General features: G+C 42.6%; 1 protein-coding gene across 1 annotated transcript in view; it reads right to left on the reverse strand.

The window, feature by feature from the left end:
- LOC137425576 (excitatory amino acid transporter 3) overlaps positions 1-20,270 on the reverse strand; it is a 68,792-nt gene that overhangs the window by 9,579 nt on the left and 38,943 nt on the right. The window contains 6 exon segments of the mRNA XM_068114146.2: positions 1,194-1,301; positions 4,364-4,548; positions 5,350-5,463; positions 16,495-16,537; positions 17,070-17,184; positions 17,387-17,479. Of these exon segments, the coding sequence (XP_067970247.2) occupies positions 1,194-1,301; positions 4,364-4,548; positions 5,350-5,463; positions 16,495-16,537; positions 17,070-17,184; positions 17,387-17,479 (658 nt within the window).

The following is a 20,270-nucleotide window of genomic DNA, read 5'->3' on the forward strand; positions in this document are numbered from 1 at the left end:
ACGTGTGGTGTGCGTACGTGTCTGCATTTTAAAAATTAATTTTCTCGGCAACAGTTGGTCCGATGGACACGGAATTTTACCATAGGAGCGCCTCCGCGTGTTCAATTTTTTAAAATAATTATTATGTCACAGGTCACTTGGTACGGACGCCATCTTTGCAAAACGTAACACTTCTGCATCTCCCAAACCGCTCCATGGAAAAAATTGAAACATGGCTCATTGTAAAGAACTCCCCATGGGGAATAAGATACATTAATTATAATGTCACCGGTACCTTATTTATGACATCATAATTCAACAGGTACAACGCTCGATTCGATCAGTATGAATTGTTTTTTCTCTGCAATTCTTGGTCTGATTGACAAAAAAAATTCACCATAGGAGTGCCCCCTCCTGTAGAATATTTAAATGATAATTATGACGTCAATGCCACGTGGTACAGGCGCCATCTTGGAAAAACGTTACACCTCTAAATCTCCAATACTGCTCAATGGAAAAAAAAAAATGATTCGGGGCTCATTGTCAAGTACTCCCCATGGGGAATAAGACGTGTTAGTGATGATGTCATTGGTGTCGTAATTATGACGTTATAATTTGACAGGGACAATGCTTTGTCTGATCAGTTTGAAATTTATTGAGTGTGATCTGTGCAACAATTATATTAAAGAATATAAATTTATGAATCGCTCACGTGGTCTGGCGGCCAAATTGGATAAAAGAAAACAAAAAACCAGAAGGTTCAAAAACAAAAGAGGTTTGTACCAAGTTGACTGCGCAGGGTAAATATTCTTAGAATACCATCCAGTTATTAATTTATCTTGACTTGGTGTGGTACGTTGCACCCATTTTCTTCATGTCTGGGAGGTCACTGGTCAGTGGTTATAATCCTGGCCATGTCAAAACAGACTTTAAAAACGGTATGTTCTGCTTCCTCCATTGATGCTCAGCATTTAAGGATAGAGCATGGACAAGCATCCGCAATTTGACAACAGTAGAGCAGGCTTTGATGGTCTCCGCCTGTGTTGCCCAATTTTCTGGTTGAACCTATTCACAAATTGTGAACATCTCAGTTCATGAAACGATCCTGAGGTTAAATGTATAATATCTACACACACTTTCTCAATAAAAAAAGAAAAAGAAACGGGTACACTCAAGGTCATTGAAAATGAACATTTAAAGGAAGATTCACGCACCCACACAGCACAGTTGCCATGTACAGTCCCAGCTGTCGGAAGATTTCCCAGTCTTTCACCTCCAAGATTTTTCCAGCAATGAGGAAATATATTCCAATTGGCATGTACCTGCACATCAGCAGAAAACTATTAGAAATAAAGCATCACGAGAAAAAAAACCCCACTATTTAAAAGTTAAAGGAAAGTCAGAAAAGGCGTTTTTAACGCAATTCTGCTTTTCAAGGTCAGAATGAATGAATGCTCCAACAAGGCTATAATTGGAAAATGTATCAACGACCACTAGTGACAGGGCACACCCTTGGTTCTTTTGTAAAATGGGTGAAGGGAAATAAAATTAAATTAGAAGGTAAACGGTATTTATCACTCTTATCACTTTAGTTTTTATAACTCCTGGAAGAGATGTTACAAAAAACCCCCCCAAAAAAGAAGAAAAAAAATCGCATACATACCAGCATCCCACCACACGCATACGTACCAGCAAATATGCATAAGTAGGCACGTACAAACAAACACATTATTGCACTCACAAAGACAGGCGTGCGGGCACCAACACGTATACATGCGTACAAAAACATACAGACGAAAACACAAACATGTGTGCACTGACACACATGTGCACGCCCACCCTGGCTTGTGAACACACACACACACACACACACACACACACACACACACACACACACACACACACACACAAACGGCATCGACCCAAGTCTTTCCTTGGAGAAATCAGAGCTACTCACAGTCTAAGGCCCAAGCCATAGTTCAACGGGTACTGATCTCTGCAATGGACTGATGCCCCAAAATTACACCCCTCACTCCTGGAATCTGTGAAATCTAAAGTTCTCAATATTATTGGAATCTCCCATGATGAGGCTTAAGTACAATGTCTGTATCAGTCACATCACAACTAGTTGATGTGACAGCAACAGACCTTGGTCTATGAACTCTATTTTCTGTCTATTCAACATTGCTCCCTCTGCTTTCTCCCAGCAACTCCAAACTTCCCCAGCAACTCAAGGATGCACAAGTTCTTCCAGGAATCCCATCCTGGTTAAAATTCTAAAATACAGGCTGACTGCACACCCCAACTCTTTTATTCCTTGCTTCTCCATCTATGAAACCACCCTCTGGAAGCTGTTCTCTGCAATTCTTCCCTGCAGGACTTCAAGCAAGCAGTGCATAGTCATCCGTCTCTTGTCATCCCCAATTCTGATCCATGATCTTTATTACTCCCATTAACTATTTTACTTGCTAGTTTGCTTCCAACCCTCCTCCCTCTCTCCTCTTTTCCCATTCATTCATTCCCTTGACATTTGTCCACTGTCAGTTCTACTTTGCTCTTACATGAGCCTCGCTCCTGTAAATATTTTTAATGGAGATTACAACGAACGAGAGAAGCAAAGGAAAGGCCAGGGCAGAAGAAAACCGAGTTGACCTGTTAATGTTCCCATCTGAACTCGTGGTTGCTTGGTGCCAAGGTTCAAATACAACATGTTAATGGATGTCCACAGTTCAATTCCCCAGGGAATTGGGTTACACTAAAAGCTGATATCCTGGTGCTTCGAGCAAAGCAGATGAAATATGAATCATGCTCCCTTCATCAAAATTGCAAGACTACAACAGTACAACATTCTGTGCTTGTGGAAATCAAACATGTCACAATGTCCTTTTACAAAGTCTTCTTCTTGTTTTGTTTTTTTCATCTATTGATAGCCAGATGCACGATCTTCTTCCTTCCCCTTCAATAATTTTCCAGTCTCCAAATGGTAATTGTTTTTATGTATTCCTTCAAAGGAACCTGAAGTTATCGTGTGCAGACACAGTAAAGATTTAGCCCAGTGAGGTCGGACAATAAAGTTGCAGAACACAAGTCATTCACTTAAAGTAAATTCAAGTAAATTGAATTTACTATAGTAAATTTACTATAGTAAATTCAATAGCCACAACACAAGTACATTCAGCCATGATCTTCATTATTCAATGCAAAGAACAAACTTCAAACATTGTATGTTGTGAAGAAACAAATCATTTCCTGATATCCGAAACAAAAATAGAAAAATTGTTTAACATCTCCCTCCAGCAATTGGAGATTCTATAAGCATGCTCCTCGGATCAACAAGTCGATGAACAGTTTTATCTTTGCCATTTAAGTGGTTTTTGCTCTTTTTAGCACAAGAAACACCCACTCCCTTCAGGAGCATTGGCAAGTCGTCTTCCCATTGGAAAGTCAGGATTTTTTTTAAACCCTGGACATGCATGTAAAATTTGGTGGAGATCAGACGAGCCTGTGTTTTTTGTTTTTTTTTCTATGATTTTTCAGATGTACAAGCATATACACATACATACATACATTGGGAATTGCCTTATTTGATATATTAGGATGTGTGTACATGCCCAGAATAGCTGGCAGGATCGCCTCTGCCATGTCTAGCCTGGGTTAAAATATTGTCTGTTATAAACTGCAATCCTGGTGTTTCCCATGCAAGGTGATGTACCAATGTCAGCACTGTCCACAGGACGGACGTTAAGTGGGTGAATCTGTCTGCCAGTGCTATTAATTGGTGGACGTTAAATACTCCAGGGCATCTTTCATGAAGAGTTGGTCAACTTTTGCCAGCACCTTGAATTAAATTCCTGCCTAAAACTGCAGGCCACAAGTTGTCTGGTCTTTTTCGATATCCCTATAACCAAATTAGACAGCTTGCTATATATATTTTTTCTAAACAGCAGCTCTTAGTTTCAACAATTTCATGTCCCAGTGTTGTTAGCATGTTATATGTGAGCGGTCACCTTCGGCAACAAAGGACCACCATGATGATGATGATGACATGCCCAAACATAACAGCACCTTCCCCAGAATCAGGAATTTCTAGCTATATGCATCATCTCGGGTATGCATGATGTAATATCAAATTGTCACGGAACGTTACAGTCTCACCTCTACCCAAATCAACGGAGATTCTAACCCAATCGCAGAACTTTTCACATGCCCCAATATGTTGGTCAACTAACCGAGCTGTTGGTCAGTAAACCTTCAAAGCATTAAGCAGTCAAAATAAGTCTAATATTTGTTTGATTATAGTCTCAAACAATCTGGCCACAATGATGCAACTCCAACTGTCCCCTGAACCCCATTGTAGGTTCTAGTTTAAACTGTGGAGGCTTACCACATGACAATAGCCACCATACGCATTGTGGCTTCATTAAGGGCATCAAAGAAGGCAGCCAGCACGACACCCTTGTCACCCATGCGACGGATGACGCAACCCAGCACGAGGCAAAAGACGATGAGACCCAAGACATTGATGCCAGACACGTACTCGCCTTTCAGATAGTACACATTCAAAATGGTCTGAAGCAAACAGGAACGAAAACGGCAAATGTAATTCATATCTCTCAAATGTAACAATCTTACAACTTGCAAAGGGAATCAAAAGTTAAGGCACTCATGCAAGAAATACAACACATCAATACAACGATTGTGTGAAAGCATGTAAAAAAACGACTGCACAATGCTCAACCAACCACAAAATAAACAAGAAAGAGCAATCAGAGATTGCAGGCCCTCACCAGGGCGTTTTTTAGTGGTCTTTAAGGGTTTTGTGTTAAAACAAATATGGCGGCCGAACCACGTGACCGGTGACATTATTTTTTCCTCCAATTTATCCATAGATGATACTCCATAAATTTCATCTTGATCGGATGAAGTTTTGCACTTATCGAATTATGACGTCAAAATAGTCACCTATGACATCATCATTAACATATTTCATTCCCCATGGAGACTTCTTTACAATGAGCCATGTCTCAATTTTTTCTATTCAGCACTTTTGGAGATATAGAGGTGCAAATGTTTTCGGTTTTATCCAAGAAGCACATATGGTGAAAATTTCCTGTCAATCAGACCAACGGTTGCAGAGAATATCATATTTATTCTGTGCGGACAAACAAACAAACATACAGACAAACGGACTCAAATGCAATACCCTCTCCTCTGGCGATGGTAACAATTTATTTTTGAGCAGCAGCATAATGAGGTCAAGGAGCAAAAGTACCACCAAATAAACTGCATAGCAAATGAAAATGACGAGAACATGGCTCCATACAAACATTGCATGAACAATTCAATTATGCGAGTTGCAAAATGCCTTACAGTATTGATCGAGTACAATGGCGTTGTCGTGAAGAAGTTGCTCGCTGTTGGTGTCACAGTGAAGTTCAATTCAACCTCACCCGCGGATTCAGCCAACACTCGCCTCGTCCTATACTGCACAGCAAGGAGACACAGGGAGCACCATTCCCTCACTGCACGCAGCACACCACCTCACACATTTTAAAGTTGGCATGAGGTCAAATCCTGATGAGCTCATCTATAAAAACACGGGAATAAAATAGTTAAAGTTATCCACCGTAAAATATCACAGCGCCAACGTTTCGGGTATTGCCCTTCTTTGGAGCAAAAAATCCTTGCCCTTCATTGGAGCAAAAGCTCCGACGAAGGGCAAGGCCTGAAATGTCAGCATTTTTTTTTCATCTTTATGGCAGATAGCTTTAACAATGTTTTAAAATCGCCATGTGCTGTCAACGCAGACCACTAGTTCTTTGCAGGGATTAGCAGCTATACGACACCTGGCATATCAATACTGACAGTTTCGAAATTGATGCATAACATATACACCGGAACATGTCACCTGCATTTAAATCATTGATGCAAAAATCAAACAAACATGCATTTCAATTTATTCGGCCTTGCGTTGTATATCAAGTTCAAAGCCTCAAGTAAATAAACTGGACAAATCAGCACATTTTCCTGTGACGATTTAGGTACCCCAGTGTGACAGTGGTATTTTTACAGCCCAATTGAGACTCGTGCTGCTCTCAAGAACCCAAAGGAGATACAAGTCAGTGTTTTGACAATGCTGAGGACCTATTAACTGCAATTCACTTATTGCAACTGTTTATTTTTGAACATGCAGACCACATTAGGAAAATACTTTGAACGTGCATGGACAATTTCTGAACACCGATATCAAAATGTAATTGGAGAAATCCTTTTAAAATCTATTAGAGATATTCAATTAATCTCTGGTGGTAAAATTTAATTATTATAAACACACAAGATATTACATCCCATTTATATATAAATATATAAATATATAAGTATATAAGTATATAAATATATAAATATGTAAATATATAAATATATAAATATATAAATATATAAATATATAAATATACAGCCTGATTGCGTCTGATCGGGGTAAACGTCACAACTACAACACATACAATGCTGAATGATACTTTATTTAAGAGCTCTTGGGTCCAGACAGTGCATGATGAGGTTTAAAACTATTGTTATTGATGCAACCTCGAGTTTTAGTCATTTTTGTTGCACATGTCGTGTATATGCTCAGTCATTGGTTTGCACATATACAGGAAGTAAAGAAAAATAAATAAATAATAATATTCAGTCACTCTGTCAATATCTATCTATACAGCGAAACATATAAAACCAAAAAACACAGTTGGTGAAGCCGTCCGTCCATTTAGCTACGTGACTATATGTCTATTAATTATGTGGTGTTTGAACGTTGCTTGCATCCTGTCTATTAATTAAGCAAGTCTATCAATTACATACTATTGGAATGTACCTTTCGACCCTTTAGACTGCTGAGGCCCCTTATTAAACCTTTTAAGACCCTGAAGACCCCAAACAACCAAAGTACCCTGAAGACCCAAAAGATCTGGGGGATCTAAGAGACTCCAAAGACACAGAGAATCCCAAAGACCCAAAATACCTATTAGACCCAGAATACCCAAAAGACCCCGAGGAATTTCCATGGCCCCTGCCATTATGCTTTCAAAGGATATTCCTGTAAAACTCCAGAGATATTCCACACTCTATTGCAAACTAATTCATTTCCAATAGCCCTGTGGAACCAGCTTATCTGCTAATGTACTATAAGAGCCGTTTGTCTGTCGGTACGTCTCTATCTGTGGTCACCATTTTTCTCAGATGGCTGAACGGATCTTCGTTAAACTTTCAGATGTTCATTAGTGAGTGCCGATGAGCATTTTAGGCAAAGCAATTTTTTAGCCAAAATTTTTTTTTAAAATCACTCTATCGTGGGTGTGGGGAAGTGTGTAGGGACACCATTCCTTAGTGGGTTTGAGGAAGTGTTTTAGGCCCCCACTAAAAATAGACCGGGAAACACCAGGTACCCCTGCTAGTATTACTATAAAACTAGAGCATGCCCGTACTATATATATATCTAAAATTATATCCCCCCCCTCTATTTACATGAAATGGTTTGGTCCAAAGCGAACGGCTTGCGAGTACGGTGACAATCCCCCCCCCCCTCTATTTACATGAAATGGTTTGGTCCAAAGCGAACGGCTTGCGAGTACGGTGACAATCCCCCCCCTCTATTTACATGAAATGGTTTGGTCCAAAGCGAACGGCTTGCGAGTACGGTGACAATCCCCCCCCCCCCTCTATTTACATGCAATGGTTTGGTCCAAAGCGAACGGCTTGCGGAGTTTGGTAAAGAAATCGCCATAGCTCGGTAACTACTTGTCCGATTAATATGAAACCTTGAAAAGGCACATCCTCGGGTCCCCAGCAATATACCTGGCAAGTTTCAAGTATATCGGACCGGTAGTTGTCGAGAAACAGCGGTCGCATACACACACACACACACACACACACACACACACACACACACACACACACACACACACACACACACACACACACACACACACACACACACACACAGAGATTACTGGAATTATAGATAGATAAACACACAAGATATTACATCCCATTTATATATAAATATATAAATATATAAGTATATAAGTATATAAGTATATAAATATATAAATATATAAATATATAAATATATAAATATATAAATCGGTACGTCTCTATCTGTGGTCACCATTTTTCTCAGATGGCTGAACGGATCTTCGTTAAACTTTCAGATGTTCATTAGTGAGTGCCGATGAGCATTTTAGGCAAAGCAATTTTTTAGCCAAAATTTTTTTTTTAAATCACTCTATCGTGGGTGTGGGGAAGTGTGTAGGGACACCATTCCTTAGTGGGTTTGAGGAAGTGTTTTAGGCCCCCACTAAAAATAGACCGGGAAACACCAGGTACCCCTGCTAGTATTACTATAAAACTAGGGCATGCCCGTACTATATATATATCTAAAATTATATCCCCCCCCCTCTATTTACATGAAATGGTTTGGTCCAAAGCGAACGGCTTGCGAGTACGGTGACAATCCCCCCCCTCTATTTACATGAAATGGTTTGGTCCAAAGCGAACGGCTTGCGAGTACGGTGACAATCCCCCCCCTCTATTTACATGAAATGGTTTGGTCCAAAGCGAACGGCTTGCGAGTACGGTGACAATCCCCCCCCTCTATTTACATGCAATGGTTTGGTCCAAAGCGAACGGCTTGCGGAGTTTGGTAAAGAAATCGCCATAGCTCGGTAACTACTTGTCCGATTAATATGAAACCTTGAAAAGGCACATCCTCGGGTCCCCAGCAATATACCTGGCAAGTTTCAAGTATATCGGACCGGTAGTTGTCGAGAAACAGCGGTCGCATACACACACACACACACACACAGACACACACACACACACACACACACACACACACACACACACACACACACACACACACACACACACACACACACACACACACACACACACACAGAGATTACTGGAATTATAGATAGATAAAACAAGGATGCAAGTCCTCATCAAGGACAGCCTCCAACTGCAACATAAAAATGGGACGTGTATATTTTACATATAACCAAATAAATATGTAGGTAGTTGAGACGGTAAAGTGAATGTAAATATATGGATAAATAAATCAAAAGTGGTGTTGGTGGTGGAGATGGTAAAGTTTGTATCCCCCAAAAAAATAAAAATAATAATAAAGGTGGTATGTAGGTAGCAGTGATGGTAAAGTGAATAAATGAGTCAAGGTGGTGGGTAGTTCATGTGCGGCCACACGCTGCTGGTTGCATCATTTTTCTGTGGGCGCGTCTGCCACTGATGCAATGCCTCTCTATAACCAGTTATCTGGTACTCATTTTGCTGACCACGGAAGGTTGACAGGCTGAGTCAACCCCACTTGGCGTTAATTCAACAGGATTCAAACTCAAGACCATAGGATCCCAAGCCCGCCGCTCTAACCATTAGGCCAACACGGTGATAATGGGTCGTGTGTGTGTGTGTGTGTGTGTGTGTGTGTGTGTGTGTGTGTGTGTGTGTGTGTGTGTGTGTGTGTGTGTGTGTGTGTGTGTGTGTGTGTGTGTGTGTGTGTGTGTGTGTGTGTGTGTAGTGAATAGATTTTATGTAAAGTGTACATAAAATAATTAATGTTATGGTGATTGGTAGAATGGTAGAAGGTACATAAAAGTTGGTGTGTTGGTTGTGGTGATTAAAAGATAATAAATAAAATTCAAGGTGGTATGTCCACAGTGGAGATGGTAAAGCGTATTTCAATAAACAAATAATCCAAAGTTGTGTGTTCGTAGTGGGAATGGTATAGGGTGTATGAAGGTGTGTTGGTCTTGGAGATGGTAAAGTGATTATCTACAATCATAATTGTCAGTCAGTGTGTCTCCTCTATTACTCCCAAAAAATGAAACCGAGCAACCTGAAACTATGCATGCATACCAAGGGAACTCCAAGGGAGTGCACGAATGAAAACTGGGTATTTAGGTAAATTTAAACACCCCTTTTGAAGATAATTAATGGATTACCTTCATGAAAGGCTTATGCTTGGTCAGCCTAACTTCACCTCACAGGGGTCTTGGCCACCAATTTATTTCGGCCTATTCAAACATACCTGGTCTTGAAACCACAATATACTCTTACATTAATTAATGTATATAAACAAAATCTGTATTCAGGTTTGAGGAAAAGAGCTGGTGGACTAAATAACTGTCGAAACCTGGCGTGAAATTTGAAAATTTTAAGAAATTACCGAGTATTCGCAAAGCGTTGGATTATTTGCCCACCAACAGGTAATGCGAGATGGGATTGGACTGTTTCCCTGCGTCGGTTGGAGAGCGTAAGATTGAAGTAAGTGCTGTCTTTTTTTTTTTCATTTGTGCTCTTTATGTAATTGCGTTGCTGAAATGGCGCTCAAGATATGCCCAGTCATACCAAGCACCACCTGGAGATGTTCTGAGACGTTATTATTTTAAGAAAATTAACACTTTTAGCAGTCGGATGTGCTGCTAAGCTTATTTCTACAGTTTAAAATTTGAAATTCGGCACAGATTAAAGGATTCTAGAGCTTTCACATTTTAGTTGTAATTAAATAAATAAAAGGCACGAACATTGCCCAAAGTTGTATGTGGATAGAGAGGAGGGGATAGGGTTTGAGAGGAGGTAAGCACGAGGGGAGGAAAAGGGAAGGCAGCGCATTAGAATGTGGCTTATGGATTAGGTGTTGTCCATCCGTCCATCCATCCACAACCATATCGGAGATGTACGGACCAATTTCGGTCATACTTGGCACAAAGCCAATACATGAAGGCATACATACTGTTTATGTCTGGTGGGATAGTGATATGTAGAGCCAGATAGATCTGTGTAGGTAGGTGTCCGACTGTCGCGATAGGGAATTTGAAACTGTAATAAGTTCTGTGTGTTTAGGCATTTTGTCAGGTAAGATGTATACTTGTGAACCTACCAGGAGGTTCGTGTGTCAAGTAGAGTTAGGGATTAAAGAGTAGTGCCCTGTGTGTCTCACCTGGTCAGCCAAACCTTTGTCCCATATGGAACTGCACACCACTTAGACACGTAGTTAGGATCTCCTTTGTGCAACATTAAATAAATTCCCTTCCCTGACGAGACTCTGGAAAAGAACCGGCAAAAGGAAACCAGGCCACGACACCGCCGATGGGCGCCGCCGCCAGTTACACCTCCGACGGGCCTAACCTAATCGACTGCCACGCGCTATGACCAAGGAACAGAGAACGAGTGTTGGGGTGGCGCGGTAGGAATGGGTCTGAGCAAGCCAACGAGTCGGTGGAAGACACTGATTGGTCGGTAGCGCACCAAGGCTGACGTCACCGGCCAGGAGATATTAGCGAGCGCCGAACGCCATTTTCGCAGTTGGTTCGAGAGGGTGAGGAGAGCTGGGAGACTTGGCAGTGAGTGAGAGAGTTGCCCGAGTGGAGGGGTGGAGAAGCGTTTTCCCAGCCAGAGCAGGTGGCAAGCGGTTCAGACAGAGATCCCGGCCCTGTCAGTTGCGAGCAGTTCACCAGTTTGGTTCGCAGTTCACGGTTTGAGTTGGCAGTCCCAGTGCGATCCGAGTTGGCTTGTCGACCGTGCGCGAGGCTCGACCTCATGGCGCTCAGTGCCCGGAGCGGATGAAAGCCCACAGAATCTTGTTTCACAATGTGAGAGTCCTTTAGGTGATTTTTTGCAAACTCCAAGCAGACTTTCATGTGTCTTTCACTGAGGAGAGGCTTCCGTCTTGCCACTCTACCATAAAGCCCAGATCAGTGGAGTGTTGCAGTGATGGTTGTCCTTCTGGAAGTTTCTCCCATCTCCATACAGGATCTCTGGAGCTCAGCCAGAGTGACCATCAGGTTCTTGGTCACCTCTCTTACCAAGGCCCTTCTCCCCCGATTGCTCAGTTTGGCCGGGCGGCCAGCTCTAGGAGGAGTCCTGGTTGTTCCAAACTTCTTCCATTTAAGAATTATGGAGGCCACTGTGCTCTTGGGAACCTTCAATGCAGCAGAATTTTTTTTGTAGGCTTCCCCAAATCTGTGCCTCGACACAATCCTGTCTCTGAGCTCTGCAGGCAGTTTCTTGGACCTCATGGCTTGGTTTTTGCTCTGATATGCATTGTTAGCTTTGAGACCTTATATAGACAGGTGTGTGCCTTTCCAAATCATGTCCAATCAATTGAATTTACCACAGGCGGACTCCAATCAAGGTGTAGAAACATCTCAAAGATGATCAAAAGAAATGGGAGGCACCTGAGCTAAAGTTCAAGTGTCATGGTAAAGGGTCTGAATACTTATGTCAATGTGATATTTCTGTTTTTTCTTTTTAATAAATTTGCAAAACTTTCTAAAATCCTGTTTTCTCTTTGTCATTATGGGGTATTGAGTGTAGATTGATGAGGGGAAAAAATGAATTTAAACGATTTCAGCATAAGGCTGCAACATAACAAAATGTGAAAAAAGTGAAGGGGTCTGAATACTTTCTGAATGCACTGTATGAGATCATGCAAAACTGTTGGATGAGACAACCACAGCCACTGAGCTTCGGGGAAGTACCATCACTTCCTGGGGATCTCTGGGTACCAGCGTTGTCAACAATGGTGGCACTCAGATGTCAACAATTCTTACCACACTCAGCAGGGCATTTCCAAAGGAGGAATTTCCTCCCTCAGACAGATGTCAACCTTTATGCAATCTATACATATGAAATGCATTATAAATATTTGATTCATGGGGCCTTCAAAATGTCCATGGAATAACATAAAATAGTCCAAGACAGCAATATTTTTTTTCTGAATCCAAGTGTACATAAATAGCAGGGAAAAAAAAAATACAACTCATTATATAATGAAAAATAAACAAATATTTGAATTTATTTTGTTCGATCATAGCCTGGTGTTGGCTTAGCGGTTAGGGTGCCAGCTTGGGATCCCAGGATCCTGGGTTAGAATCCTGGTCGATCGCTGAATTAACGCCAGGGGGGTTGACTGAGCCTGTCATTCTTCCGAGGTCGGCAAATTGAGTACCAGCTTGCTGGGATGAATGATCCCGGTGTGTACCCCAGTTTAGAATAGGTACACCGTATCCCTGTGCATCGTAAGAGCGTGACCAAGGGTTGGCGTCAGGAAGGGCATCCGGCCATAAAAACATTGCCTCAAACAGGGAACCATGATTGTCATGGGGCCCGCAAGGCTAACCCCCGCTCTAGCAGGGAAAATGGCCTTAAAACGATCATTCAACTGTCACCATGCCAGTTGGCTGGGTGTGGGTACCTCTCTCACCAGCCATGGCTCTTCAGCAAAGGACTTCTGTGACTCACTGGGACTGACATAATCTGTCAATTTCCCGACCCGGATTTCAGTCAACGGAGCATCTTCTCTTCTGGACTTGGTTATGACTAACTTCCCTGAAAATGTCTGCTGCTCTTCTTCTGCTCCAATCGGCTCTTCTGATCATGTGCTTGTTAAAGTGGACATCTCTCTGACCATTCTCAGAGAGCCTCCTCAGCGTCGATGAGTCTGGCATTTCACTCAGGCCAACTGGCACGGTCTTCAAGCAGCCATCAATCATCTGGACTGGTCTCCCATCTCTACTGCCTCTGATATAAATTCTTCCTGGGAATTCTTCCAAAGTAAATTGCTCTCTCTCATGCACAGATTTATCCCATCTCGTCTTCTGTTGTCATACCCTTCCTCCCGTCCATGGTACACGGAATCTTGTGGTGAGGCTATTGCCGAGAAACAACTTGCTTTCGTCTCCTGGAAAGCAAATCCAACGGAAGGAAATCTCATTTCCTTTCACAAAGCCCGAAACAAGTGTTTGTCCACCCTCAGGAGAGCCAGGAAACAATATCTCTCCATTCTCAGGACCGAACTATCTTATCTGTCTCCCTCTTCCAAATCCTGGTGGCGTCTGGTCAAATCTGTTTCTGGTGTTTGTTCCCCCTCCATCCCCTCCCTCACCTCAAATGGCCACACGGCTGACTCCGCACGTGAAAAAGCTAAATGCCTCAACTCTGTGTTTGCCTCTAAATCTTGTGTCCCAACCCCATCCCTCTCTGTACCCACCGTACCCAGTCGTACCCAGCTGCTCCTGGACTCTGTCCTTTCCTCCTGACAAGGTGGAAAAGTTTCTGTCAACCCTCGACTCGGATTCTGCAACTGGACCTGACGGCATCAGCCCACGGGTCCTAAAATCCTGTTCTTCCGCTCTTTCACTCCCTCTCTCTGTTCTCTTCACCCTCTCTTTTGCTCAAGGTCATCTTCCATCTGCTTGGAAATCTGCCAACATCACCGCTTTGCACAAAAAGGTGTAAAAACAGATCCCAGCAACTACAGACCAATCAGCCTTCTCCCAATTATCAGCAAAGTCATGGAATCCATCATTGCTTCAGATATGAAATCTTTCCTCTTCTCCAATGGCTTGATCTCTGATCATCAATTTGGTTTCAGACCTGGACACTCTACTCTGGACATGCTGCTTCTGCTTTCTCAACAATGGATGGAGGTCCTCAATGCCAAACAGGAAATTAGAGCAGTCTCCCTTGACATATCACGTGCCTTCGATACGGTCTGGCACCCCGCTCTGCTCACCAAACTCTCCTCTTTTGGTATCCATGGAAATCTCCATGCATGGCTGGCGGACTTCCTCTCTAGTCGTAGTCAACGTGTGGCCCTGAATGGGTTTCTCTCATCTCCTCTTCCTGTTCAGGCTGGAGTTCCACAAGGCAGTGTTCTGGGCCCTGTGCTTTTTCTGTTCTTCATCAATGATCTCTCTGACTCTCTTGAAAATCCTCTGTATCTCTTTGCTGATGACTCTACTCTCTGTCGCTCCATTCTTCATCCCTCAGATCGGCAGTCTGCAGTCTCCTCACTCTCTGCAGACCTGGACAAAATCACAGACTGGGCAAACAAGTGGAACATGTCTTTCAATCCTGACAAATCTCACACTCTTACGATGTCTCTCCGAAAAGACCGACTGGACAACCCTCCCATCCACTTTCTGAATAATCCTCTCCAAGAAGTTCTGTCACTCAAGCTTTTGGGTCTCACTATCTGCCATGATCTTTCCTGGGAAAACCACATTTCAAATCTGGCCTCCAAAGCCAGTCTCCGACTGGGCATCCTCCGTCGTGCGAAGTCCTTCCTTGGCACACCTGAGCTCCTCACCACATACAAGGCTTTCATCCACAGCTCAATGGAATACTGCTCTCCCCTCTGGGCTGGTGCTCCTGCCTCACACCTAGCTCGTCTTCACGCTGTTGAAACCAAAGCATTCAGAATCATTGGAATCTCCCGCGATGAAACTAACTCCAAGGGCCTCTCACTCTCTCACGGCAGGCAGGTTGGTGGTCTTTCCGTCTTCTACCGACTCCTCTCTGGCCTTGCCCCCCCCAGCTCTCTCTGGGCTCTGTCCCGCAAATATTCCTACAGGTCGCACAAGATCTGCCTGCAACCCTCTTATGGTCAAACTGCCAAATTCAAGACTCTCTGCTCACCTTCACTCCTTCATTCCTCTTTTCTCCCACCTCTGGAACAAACTCCCTCACTCTCTTCAATCCCACTCCACCCTCCAGGTCTTTAAAACAGCTGTTCACCACCATCTCTTATCTTCCCCCATCCAAAACCTTGATCTTTTCTACCCCCGCTAATTTCACCCCAATTCCACTTTTTTGAAATACCAACTTCTGTCCTGGAAGTCCTTGGTGTCCTTGTGTTTTATACTTCTCCTTCCCCCCCCCCGCCCCCTTCCCACACCTCCTCCCCCGAAGCCCTCTCCCTTCCACACATCTCCCTTCTCTCAAATGTTGTGTTTGTGTGCTTCCCCTTCTCTCCCCATCTTGTTTTCCGCTCCCGCTTTTTATATATTTTGTTTGTCTGGTTGATTTGTTTGTGAAGTAAATGTTAGCTCTTTCACGAGCCTCGATTCAGTATACAAAAAAAAAAAAAAAAAATTCATTCATTCATTCATTCATAGCCTGGTGTTGGCTTAACGGTTAGGGTGCCAGCTTGGGTTCAAATCCCGGTCGATCGCTGAATTAACGCCGGGGGAGGGCGGGGGGGGGGGGGGGGTGGACTCAGCCTTGAACTATTTATCTACAAATGGGTAGATAAATCTCATCGGGATCCTTCTGATGTCAGAAATTTGAGTACCAGTTCACTGGTAATTCCCTGTGTGTCGCAAGAGGCGACTAACAGGGTTGGTGGCAGGAAGGGCATCCGATCGTAAAACATTGCTTCAAAAAGGTAGACCACGGTGCCCAAAAAAGGCCAACCCCTGCTCTGCGGGGAAAAATGGCCTCTAAAGGGGGTTCCTGATCAATCAATTTTGATTGACAAAATTAATTGAATTATATTAAATAAATTTATATAAAAGCAATTGATTGAAAAAAAAAATGTAAACGTTAAATGAAGGTCCACTTACCGTCCTCAATGGTTTCAAATGTGCCGATAATCATGAATCACGGGAAATATGATACACGCAAAATGATGGTGATGAGAAAGGAAGCATAAGAACAACGTACCTGCTGAAAGCAGGCTTGAATGAGGTTCTCAGGGAACATATTTCTGTTAAAGAGAGCATAAATTTATTTGCAACAACCGAAATCAGTCAGCTTCATTTAAATGGCAAAGCGTTTTTATTAGTACTGTACTTGCAATTAAAACCCAATGGCTTGTATTCATTAAACAAAGCAGATTGCTCCGTTAAAGATGGCTAGATTGATGTCACAATAAAAAATTTAGTTTGCATCGTGAGATGCAGCTGTCATGTACAAGACCAAAATGTGAAAATGTAAAAGGTCGCTTAAGCCAGGCCAGCTGCTCCTCCATATATGCCTGGGAGTCCCAATCTACACCATTGTAACATATTGGCCTGGCTCGGCCTGATTGAACAGGCCTCGTTAATATCTCAAAGGAAAGCCTTCAATCCAGCCTGCTTTGCATTCAAATTGCATGATAATCCCTACAATCATCTGCCACCCGTTGCAGATTTTCTGAACAACCCTTGGGATCTATGAGAAAAAGCTTTTATAAAATGAGGGTAAAATGTCAGTTGCCTTCACTCCCCCTGGCATTTGAACACTCTCTCATTGCATACCTGATGAGATCCATTAGTGTGTCAGCGGCAGTTACATTGGTGGAAACCCCATATCTGTTCATATCTTCAGCTTTTTGTGACACACCTGGCTTGATCAGCAGCACTAAACCAATACCTTGGCATATCAGGCAGGGTTAATGAAAATCAGTCATATTGGGCATACAATTGTTTAAGTGGATGAATAGCTTGGAAGTAAAAAAAAAAATGTGAAAGGAAATGTGAAAACTCCCCTAATCATTGTGCTTAAATACTCAGATTATATTTAGAAAACTTTAAAAGGGAAGGCTGAATTATAAAATAATTAAAGGCAAAATTACCAAGCATGACTGCAATGACGGTGGTGCACAGGTAGTACAAGACAGCAAGTAAGCCAATCTTTCCTGAAGCAGAGGAGTCAAGAGATGCGAGACCTGGTGGATGGAAAAGTACGAGGATGAATTGAGGGAAGAGACAAACGACCTTTTAAAATTCGTATCAGACATGTGTGTTTGCCTTAATGGAATAATCAGCAATACAAAAACAAGAAAGACGTCATGCAGAGCACGATACTTGCAAAATCCACCCCTCCCAAAATAAAAAAAAGTTGCCATGGAGACATCAAATCGTCCATTTCATCATGATTTAAAATTTTTAAATTTTTACCCTTGCCGGAGGAGAGGGTATTGCATTTGAGTTCGTTTGTTTGTCTGCACAGAATCTATATAATAATAGCGTAAGGACTCGACTTTGTTATCCCTTTTACGCCGCACCCAGTGACCCGATGCCCACGGCACTAATGGATTTACGATCTACGAACCGCGCTCTTTGTTTATCACGTACAGCCACACTCGAAAAATCTGAATTAGCCGACGTTGGGGCCCAAAAGCATCCGATTAACTGCCGATATGACGCCATCTTACGACGCCATCGTATTGGCGTCTACTGGGCGACGGCGAAACAAGCCGTCCGCTGATTGGACAGGCGAAGGCGAAAGCAAGCCGTCCACTGAGTGGACAATCCAGAGCATGCATTTGTGCCGGTGTCGGCGATCGTTGTTCATATACGCACTCTTCATTCTCATCTTTCTTCCTAACTCTTACTCGGACAAGCAAACCCCCTATGCCATTCATAATGGTACACTCTATCCATACACCACATCCTCCCTTCCGTGGATGTTCCACGGGTTTCGGCTAGTACATATGATTTTCGCTGCAAACGTTGGTCCGATTGACAGGAAATTTTCACCGTAGGTGCAACTCCACCTGTATAAGTTTTTAATGATAATTATGACGTCATAGGTCACGTGGTGCGGCCACCATCTTGGAAAAACCGAAAAACGTTGCACCTCTATATCTCCGAAAGTGCTGAATAGAAAAAATTGAGACACGGCTCATTGTAAAGAACTCTCCATGGGGAATAAAATATGTTAATGATGATGTCATAGGTGCCTCCATTATGACGTCATAATTCGACAAGTAAAAAACTTCATCCGATCAAGATGAAATTTCTTGAGCATAATCTAGGAATAAATTAGTTTAGAAAAAAAAAAATGATGTCGTCGGTCACGTGGTTCTGCCGCCATATTTGTTTTAACACAAAAGCCTTAAAAACCACTGAAAATACATCCTGGTGAGGGTTTGCAATCTCTGATTGCTCTTTTTCTTGTTCTGTATGCAACATCGAGGCTCGTGTAAGAGCTAACATTAATCACACACAAAAAAAAACGGACACATAAAACATAAGATAAAGGGAGTGGGAGACAAGATGGGGAGAGAGAGGGAAGCACACAAGTACAACAGTAGAGAACAGGGACATCGTGAGATCTGTGGGAGGGAGAGGGGACAGGGGACGTGGGGGTGTGGGGGGGTGGGGTGGGTGGGAGTGGTAAAAACAAATGGAGACGCTACAGAAGCAATTTGGACAGATGCTTGATTTGCATGAAAACTGTAATCAATAATGGTAATTGTAATGACCAAAGAAATGGACGTATATAGGAGAAGTAGTTATACACAAACATTGCTCGACAATCGGAAGAAAGTGTTCTCCAAAAACTTTACAACTAAGAGCAGTGCTCAATCGAGCATTTTAAAGCTTCAGTCTTAGACATGTATCTCCAACTTGAGGGAGTGACCTGCAAGATAATGATAAGCTACAAAATGCAAGACCCAAAGAAACAAGGAACATGAAGAAAAAGCATGATCATGTTAGTGGCGAGTTAATGGTAAGAAAGATCATGCAAACACCTTGGCTACAGCTAAAGGGAGAGTATACCTTTAAGTTGTAGCAAAGGTGTTTGCTGGATACTCATCTAGAATCTAGGATAGACTGGATATAGAATGAAAAAAAGCAGGATTTACAAGACAGTTCAACAACAACACAAAAGTAGATCAACTACGAATGCATGGAGGCGTGCAGTGATTCTGGATATTGGGAGGTTCAACAGAAGAGAGTTTTTTTTTTGTATTTTTTTTTGGATACAAAATCGAGGCTCATGCAAGAGCATTCATCGTGTAACGATTATAGCTTGTGTAACATTAACATTAAGCTCGTTTAACATTAATAATGTAACATTAAGTAACATTAATCGTGTAACATTAATCACAAAAATCATAAACGGACACATAAAACATATAATAAAGGGAGCAGGAGACAAGATGGGGAGAGAGAAGGAAGCACATATGTCAAGGGAGACAGCTTTGATTTCCTGTTTGGCATTGAGAACCTCCATCCATTGTTGAGACAGCAGAAGCAGCATGTGCAGAGTAGAATGACCTGGTCTGAATCCAAATTGATGATCAGAGATCAAACCATTGAAGAAGGATTCGATATCTTAAGCAATGATTGATTCCATGACGTTGCTGATAATTGGGAGCAGGCTGATTGGTCTGTAGTTGCAAGGATCTGTCTTTGCACCTTTTTGTGTACAGCGGTGATTTTGGCCGATTTCCAAGCTGATGGCAGATGACCTTGAGCAAAAGAAAGGGTGAAGAGACCAGAGAGAGGGTTTGATAAAGCGGCAGAGCAGGATTTTAGAACCCGTGGGCTGATGCAGTCTGGTCCAGTTGCAGAATCAGAGTCCAGGTTTGACAGAAACTTCTCCACCTTGTCAGGAGAGAAGTACACAGAGTCCAGGAGCAGCTGGGTACGACTGGGTAAGGTGGGTACAGAGAGACGGTTTTGGGACACCAGATTTTGAGGCAAACACAGAGTTGAGGCATTCAG

The sequence above is a fragment of the Myxine glutinosa genome, chromosome 1, assembly GCF_964187855.1.
Source record: "Myxine glutinosa chromosome 1, kmMyxGlut1.1, whole genome shotgun sequence".
In the NCBI taxonomy this organism is placed as follows: domain Eukaryota; kingdom Metazoa; phylum Chordata; class Myxini; order Myxiniformes; family Myxinidae; genus Myxine; species Myxine glutinosa.